At 38.4% G+C, this 8,936-nt stretch overlaps 1 protein-coding gene across 1 annotated transcript in view; it reads right to left on the bottom strand.

The window, feature by feature from the left end:
- LOC150099330 (ER degradation-enhancing alpha-mannosidase-like protein 2) overlaps positions 1–5,325 on the bottom strand; it is a 146,053-nt gene extending 140,728 nt beyond the window's left edge. Inside the window, exon 1 of the mRNA XM_090403720.1 lies at positions 5,037–5,325. Coding sequence (XP_090259846.1) covers positions 5,037–5,152 — 116 coding nt within the window. The 5' untranslated portion in view covers positions 5,153–5,325. The remainder of the gene's footprint in view (positions 1–5,036) is intronic.
- Between the last annotated feature and the right edge of the window lie 3,611 nt (positions 5,326–8,936).

Consider the following 8,936-nt stretch of genomic DNA (forward strand, 5'->3'; position numbering starts at 1 on the left):
GAATGAGAGAGAGAAGTATGAGAGTACTAGAAGAGGAAAGAATGGAAACAGTAGGAGAGAGAGGTATGGAAGTGCTAGAAGAGGAGAGAATGGAAACAGTAGAAGAGATGGAATGAGAGAGAGGCATGGGAGTGCTAGAAGAGGAAAGAATGGAAACAGTAGGAAAGACGGAATGAGAGAGGTATGGGAGTGCTAGAAGAGGAGAAAATGAAAACAACAGGAGAGAGGGAATGGCAAGAGGTATAATGTATAGCGACTCAATGATCCGTGGTATTCAAGATAGGATGCGTGAGGAGTGTTTTTGCCAGAAGGAATGATAGAAAGTGTGGCTTTGGCAGTTAAGAGAGGTGAAAGGGTGGATGAGATGATTGTGATGGTGGGAATGACTTGAGTGATGGTGTAAATAGGGCAGTGAGAGATATGAGATTCCTGCTTGAGGGTATACAAAAGAAGACACAGAGAGGAAAGATAGTGTGTGTGTTGCCTAGGTATGATAATGACAAGCTGAGCAGAAGAGCGGTGATATTGAATGGTATAATAGCGAGAATGTGTCAGAAGAGAGGATTCGAATATGTGGACGCTTGGAGTGCGTTTGAGGACAGAGAGGAATTGTATGCAAGAGACCGCTTACATTTGAATGAGGAAGGACGTAGTCATCTGGAGAGATTGCTGTTCTGAACAAGTCAGTGTGTCCCAGGGAGGATGGTAGCTGGGGTGACCTCTTGTGGGAATGGGTGCTTAGGAGAAGGGGGACGACATGAGGAAATGCTGAGCCCAGTGGAGTCTAGAGGGGATAATGCTAGGTATAGAAACAACAGCATTTATATACTTTATACTAATGCCAGGAGTATCTGGAATAAAGGAGAGGAATTGGTGGCACAGATAGCATCAGCCACCAATTCCTCTCCTTTGTGGCACAGATAGCATCAGCCTGGCCAAAAATCATTGGGATCACAGAGATGTGGTTGACAGAAGAGGATATAATGACAGGAATAGAAGTCGATGGAACAGCATTTTTCGGCAGGATAGGAAAGCGTGGTGATAGAGTACTGCTTATGATAAGTGACGACCTATGTCCTCTAAGAGTGGAGACTTTGGAAGAAAGTGGCACTAATGATTTTGAAAGCATATGGTGTGAGGTAGAGGTGGGCAAGATGGGATATTTAGTGCAGTGTTGCTACAGACTCAGGAGCAGAGAGGATGGGGACCAGGAAATGTTTAAACAGTTGAGTTTGGCAAGTGCAAGAAGAATGATTGTTGTGGGAGATTTTAACTACGGTAGTATAAACTGGGGAGAAGAAGATACATGTAGCAATAAGGGAATGGAATTTCTAGAATTCTTGAGGGACAAACGTCTTAGGCAACATGTAATAGAGGGAACAAGAGGTTCAAGAGTTTTGGATTTGGTTATAGCATCAGAAGAGTTGATAATAACTGAGATGACATCTCTCCCACCAGCTGGAGAGAGTGACCATATGGTTTTGACTTGGAAAATGAATAGACATGCAGGAGTAATAAAGAGAAGGGAACACATTTGGAATTATAAGGCAGGTGATTATAATAGTCTAAGACGTCAACTTGGGGAGGTTTCATGGAGGGGGGGGGGGGGAGAATTAGAAGTCTGGGATATCATTAGTGCGTGGGAAATTATGAAAGAATATTTGTTAGCAGCAATGGTAAGTTGTATACCACGAGTGAACAAGAGGACACAATTTGGAGTAAAGTGGATGACAAACAATATTAAACAGGAATTGCATGCGAAAAAGAGGCTATGGAAGAGATATAAGGAGACAGGTGAAGATAAGATGCATGAAGAGTATAAGACACAGGCCAGAAGTGTTACTAGTATGGTAAGGAAGACGAAATTGGAATATGAGAGGAGATTGGCCCTAAGATCCAAAGAAAATCCTAGGGAATTTTTTAGATATGTGGCCAGTAGGAGGAGAAATGACTGTAAAAGAATGGTATTGTGGGATAAAAATGGGAATAGAGTGACTGATGCAGAGGACATAGTCGAATTGTTCAATGAACACATTATTGGAGTATTTCATCCTGGAGGAGTCAGTTTTAATGCTAGAGGGATTGGGCAAGTTCGAGGTTTAGAGGTACAGAAGGAGAGTGTGTTTCAAATACTGAGTACTCTAGATGTCAGTAAAGCTGTGGGACTGGATGGTTTTTCACCACGAGTTTTGAGAGAATGTGCTAAGGAACAGACAGTGCCTTTGACCTGGCTTTTCAATGAAAGTCTGGCTGCAGGAAAGGTGCCCATGGAATGGAAGAAAGGCAAGATAGTGCCATTGCATAAGGGAGGTAGCAGACTGGAAGTGTCTAATTATAGGCCAGTTTGTGTGTCATCAGTAGTTAGTAAGATCTTGGAGAAAGTAGTGAAGGACTGTATACAGCATTGGGCAGATGAAGGTAATGTTATCTGTGAGAGTCAACATGGATTTGTGAAGGGGCACTCTTGTTTTAGCAATATGCTAGCCTTTTATGATAAAGTTACAAGAGCATTAGATGAGGGAAAGGCATATACTGCCATTTTCTTAGATTTAGCGAAGGCATTTGACAGGGTGCCACATGACATGCTGATATTTAAGTTGCAGCACATGGGTCTGGATGTCAGATTGGTCATCTGGCCTGATTTGGTCCCCAGAGAGTTGTGTATGGTGGGGCAGTTTCAAGGGAGCAGAGGGTTACAAGTGGGGTCCCACAGGGCTAAACAAATATAGGTCCCACTGGGACCTATATTTGTTTACCCTTTATATCAATGACATTGTCAGTGAATTGCAAGGGGATATTCAGTTGTCTGCGGATGATGTGAAGCTGGGAAGGATTATTAGTAATAGTCCAGATGCGGCAGCTCTGCAAGAGGATGTGAATAAGCTAGGTAGATGGGCAAATGAATTGGGGATATCAGTTTAATGTAGCAAAATGTAAGGTCTTGAGGTTTTGGACACATCGATGAGATGCTGCATACTCTATGGGAGGAGTTAAACTGGAAGTAGTAGGGGAGACAAGAGATCTGGGATTGATGATTGATAGAAACCTGAAATTTAGGAGACATATTGCAAAGGTGGTGAAGGTAACACAGAGGATTGCTGCAATAATAGGAAGGATGTTGAGCTGCAGAGATAAAACAGTTATCATTCTGTTGTATAAGACCCTGATCAAACCAAACTTATCAGTTACTATAGGGATGCTATATGATTGACACAGAAGAAATTTTTCAATAAATAGGGAGTAGGGGGAAAACAAGAGGTCATACTTGGAAGTTGTCCAAAAGTGTAGTTAGTAAGGGTGTTTTGTATTATACACAATAATCCATATATATAATACATATGATAAAAATAAAAATAATAATATGTTTCAAAATTTTTTCAAAAATATGCATATGGTGAAGAAAGTATAAGGAAAAAAAATGCCATCAGCAAGATATTAGAAATTACAAAGTACAGGCAAGAAAGATGACAAGCATGGTGACGAAAGCAAAATCAGACCAAAGGAAATTAGCTGAGCAGTTCACATAAATTCTACAGTTCTTGTGCAACGCAGCCAGTAAAAAAGAAGAATGAAAAGAAGAACAGCTTTAACGAATACAAATTGTATGAAGTTATGGAAAGATATTTTTATTAAAATGAAGATAAGAAAGTGATAGAAGCAGAAGAAATAGCTGAATTACTGAAGGATCACTTTGCAAGAGTGTTTTATCCAGGTGGTGATAAAAGAACAATTGATGCAAATGAGACTGACATGAGAATAGAAGTGGATGAAACTGGAGGTGTTTAGGTTATTATGAAATCTCAATGACATTTGTTAATAATTGGTCTGTGTATGTTATGAGAAAGTGCAACAAAATTGGCAGTGACTCTGAACAGGCTGTTCATTTTAACTAACAACATCCACAGAGAGGGGGAGTGCAAGGGAGATGAGATTTTCTGATACATAACAGAAGAAGCAAAATTATACTTTTAGAGAAGATGGTTAAGGCAAGAATTCAGGGCTAGGTAAAGAGGAATAAAACACTATGGGAGAGAGAGCATAGCTTTATGAATCGGAGATCTTGCCTCAGTAATTCACTCACATGCTATAATAAAGTGACTGCTCAAAAAAAAAAATAATAATAATAATAATAATAAAGGACTAGCTAAACTGTTTTGCAAAGGTATCTGTAGGATACTTGGAAAAAAAAATCACCATGCTTCTTCCTTAAAAAAGTCCATATATGGTCTCTAGAACACAGTTTAGAATTATGTACAAAAATAAATTAATTAAAAAATAGAGAATACATATAAAATTCATAAAAAATAGGGGTAAAAAATCCTTAGCCCATCCATTGTATTGATGTACTATACATTAAAAACCTCACCTGGGTGGGAGTCGAATAAAAAAAAAATATTGTACTCAATATTTTATTAATATGCCAGCCTGGATGGACAAGTGGTGAGCGTATCTGCTCTCCAGATAAAAGGCTACGGGTTCGAATCATGCTGTGGGCATAGATGTTTGTGATTGTCTGTGGAAGTACGAGTAGTGGTGGTCGTCGGCGGTAGATGGCGTTGGTGTAGTTGAGGTCAGCTGGTGGATTGAGTGGTGGAGACAGAGTTGTAGAGTAGGTGCCCTCCCTGGATGAGTCTTTGGACTCTCTGGGGGGTGTGAAATAATAATAATAATAATATAATGTATATTTCTATTTTATTCCTCCAGAGAGTCAAGAACACAATACATCACCTGCAGCAGTTGTCATACCTTCCTTTAAACTTATTTTAAGTAACAACTTAAAATAAGTTGTTACTTAAAATAACATTATATAATTAATTTCATTGTAAAATATTATCATATTTTCAACTTTTATTATTAATATTTTCGCATCAAAATTTCTGGCAATCTTAATGAAACCCAAAACGCTTATAATTGTGGCTAATCAAAAGCTCTCAAAATGTTTTAATGCACGTGATTACTTGATTTTATTATAGAGAGGTATGAAAATAAAATCACAGTGATAATGCTTTACGGAAAACAAACACCTCCTGGCTCACCTATAATGTTTGAGGCTCTCTTCTGTTACCTTTCGACTTTTTAATGGCAAAATCATTAAATTACAAAATATCAAGATAAGCCATAGCGCTATGCAAGATTTAAAATAAACCGCCATATCCAGTATGCATGTCTTCCTTTTTGAAATAAAAATACTAAAATTTCTTAAAATTTCTATTTATCTGTGGATAAGAAACGTATCCCACATAACATCATCAAACCAATAATGCTTATCAACATGCAAAATTATTTATTAGCTACCCTCCGCCGGTACATAAACGACACGTCAAATTTCTTATGTGTGGCGCCATGATTGGCAGTAGATTTTTGCGACATCTACGATATGTTTAAAACATGAAGTAGAAATTATAAGGAAATTAAACGAAACCCGAAACATGCAGTTTCCATGCATGTTTGAAAGAATAATAAAAGGCAGTTACATCATGACTATCTTTTCGCATTGATTTATAAGTTCGAGAAAGATGAAGGATGCAATAACACGCAACTGATATGAGGCACTAAATTTAAATTTGTAACTATGGCACCATTTTAATATTATGCGATGCAATAAAAGTTGTACTCTTTTAAGAAGATGAAGAGCAAGTGTAACTCAGGGGAAGTAGTGTTTGCACTACTCAGCGCTAAACTGTTCGAAGAGTCGTGAGTTTGATTTAGTCACCGACAAGCGGAACTTTTTCTAAGGTTTTTTTTTTTACAGGTTTCCGAGTTAGTCGATCTTTGACAAGGGCAAGCAGTTTTTTTTTTTTGTTTGTTTGTTTTTTCTCCCAGAAACTCGACTTGTTTTCGTTCCGTTAACTCACGAAAATCGACCGTAGAACCCAGACTATTTCAGACATTAAAATATTGTGTTCGGATTAAGGACCACTAGACAGCGGTACTGGTCAGGGCCAACCTTCTCTATAATGGAACCCATGTGCAAGAAACCTTTTGGGTCCCTAAAATATTTTTCAAAGATAAAAATTAAAGGAATTGAAATAAACGTATTGTAAAATCTCTTATATGCAAATGATTTTGGCACAGGAAAATCAAAAAAACACATTCGAAATATAATACGTTTCCGCAAATGTGTACCGACTGTGCCCACTCGATCGTGGGGCCCGGGTGCATTGCACTCACTGTACCCCCGAGATGGCCGGCCCTGGTACTGGTTAGCCGTCTTGTCACTGCGTGCAACTTAAATTAGTTTATTTTTATTTATTTTCATGGCGAAAAAAAATACGACGCAGCTATAGGTTAATGTTTAACCCAGAAAGCCAATCAGCCTCATCGTCACCTCGTGGATGTCTTACGGGTCACCATGATATTGTCGTTCACAATATGAGTGATCGTCTGGGCTAGGCTATGGGAGGGAAAGTCACAATAACAATTGACTGACAGTTTGCATTTGTGTAGTAGGTAGCTACATTTGCGTTGGTTAGTTCTGATCCTGTTGACAGATGACCAAATCTTACTAGGAAGAGCAAAACAAAGGTGCAGAGCACAGGGATCTTCCACCAGGAAACCATTTGTTGGGAGATCGTTGAACCAGTGTTCTCTCCACATGTCAGATGTTGATGGTAAGGCAGCTGAAGAGAGTTCATCCATTGACCAGAAAGGGATTTTTGATTTTAGGCAAAGACTAAGTGGATTTTTGAAAGTCGGGTGCAGGGGCAGGAGTGGATTGCTCATTACTTTATTAAATTCTTTAATAGAAGCTTGTCTTCTCCATATATTATGTGGAGCAATGTTGGTACAGTCATGTAGCCAAGGGAGAGGGACATCTCAGTATCCCACTAATTGTGTGCATGGTAGAGTTTAGCTGAATATCTATGATGTTAGTATGCGCATTTCTTTCCCATATGGGGGAGATAGAGAGAGCACAGTATTCTGCTGCAGAGAATGCGAGGGCTAGTGCAGACAACCAGAGCCGGATTACCAAATAGGCAGAGTAGGCACCAGCCTATGAGCACCACGCCGTTTAGGGGCCCCGCGACAAAGGATCAAAATAATATTGATTTGATCCTGAAAGAAAATTACAATCAAGCTTTCTTAAATTGTTTCCAAAAGATAGAAAAAATGAATCAACTCATAGAAACGAAAACTTTACATTAAAGACTCTATAGAGAATATACTGTATTAATGTACTGTAGCCATTAACAACTTAAAGTATATAAACCATAGACATCAGGTTCGCATTACAGTTTGTCTCTTAAAAGCTCATTTTCTGTCTGTCAGTTACTAAAAATTTCGGCGTAACTTATGTACGTGTAATGTACAGTAGTGATGGTCATCTTCGTCTAGCGGCCGACGTGCACACTACTTAGTTCAATGTTATCCCACTAGACAACGCACACGAGAAACCTCCAGAAATGAAGCTTTCTGCGAGTTAGTGTGTTGCGAGTTCCCGCCGACTCCAGATCCTAGTACAATATTCGCGAATAGAAGCTTTGAGAACACTAACAAGCATATATACACGACGTCTGCATAAATTAGTTAGCTTTTCCCAGTTATAATGAAATTCGATTAACTTCCACGTCTAATTTCTACCATAAGGGCATAAATATAATGTTGCCTCGCCCAAAGCAAGGCACAAAGCATCGACTACTCAATCATCTGCTCGACCATCATATTAAGCATCAACTGCATGCATAGTGGAGTATCAACTGACGACTATTGACAGTCTTGTTTAGTCCGCAAATGTATATCTGGCTCAAGATTCCCTTTATTTTTCGTATAAATTATATTCTATTGTAAGTTATATACTTGCTGGCAATATTATAACATCGATTTGCTTAAATGACTAGTATTATTTAAATTAGTTGCAATTACATTCCAATATTTACCACAAACATATATATTTATTAAGATGGCGTTTCTCCCATATCGGAGAATAGCTCAAGATTTCTCGAATCTACGTGGTTCAGGCACTTTTACTCATTTTTGGGTGAGACTTAAGAATTCTTTCATTTTCTTGAACAAAGCGTAAATATCGTTTGTAGACGCAGAATATCGGAGCCCGAAAAGAAGAAGTACAAAAGCGGTGCAAAAAAAAAAAAACGAAAAGAAAAAAAACAGCAGGAGAAAGAAGAAGCTTGATGAACAAATAATAACAAAGACACACAGAGTCTTTTTCAACTTGACTTTATTCGTAAGTCAACAGAAGACCAACCCGATGCCTCTTCAAGTACGTTTGCCAGCGAAGTGATGGAGATAGACCTTTCCCCTGAACGGATTGCTGACGATGAAGATATGGTTCAATTACTGGGAGCAGCTGAAACTGAGCCAGAAGTTCAGTTACATCATCAAAATAGAGGTAACCTGGGACCAGAATACCAAAATGACATTGGGTTATGGCGATACATTACCGATAAAGTCCAGGATCTTTGGTATAATAGAGACCTTGTGGAATGTCAACATTTTGATGATGATTTTTAGGCTTCAAGCAGACAGTATGAAGATTATTATTATTATTATTATTATTATTATTATTATTATTATTATTATTATTATTATTATTATTATTATTATTATTATTACGGGCAACTCCAAGTAGTCCTTAGACTCATCGAGGGAGGCCCTAAACATCATATCAAGAACAACTATTCAGCATTCACACAGTATCTATCATACTTAGCATTCGATTCATTTACAATCATGGCACCCACAACAAACTCTGGCAGCTTATTTCACTCATTCACCACTCTCCAAGAAAAAAACCTAGTTCTAACACCCTTGCTAACTACACACTTGCTCAGTTTCCATGGACGGCCCATAGTTCTCCCATCACCAGACCTGTTCTGAAAAATTTCTTCTGAATTAATCTTATAGAAACCCTTAAGTAATTTGAATGCATCAATCATATAAACCCCTTTCCGCCTATCAACCAATTTCTGTAACCTACA

This window comes from Typopeltis vanoorti, chromosome 14 (genome assembly GCF_054136105.1).
Source record: "Typopeltis vanoorti isolate ZY-2024b chromosome 14, IOZ_Tvanoo_1.0, whole genome shotgun sequence".
NCBI classification, from domain to species: domain Eukaryota; kingdom Metazoa; phylum Arthropoda; class Arachnida; order Uropygi; family Thelyphonidae; genus Typopeltis; species Typopeltis vanoorti.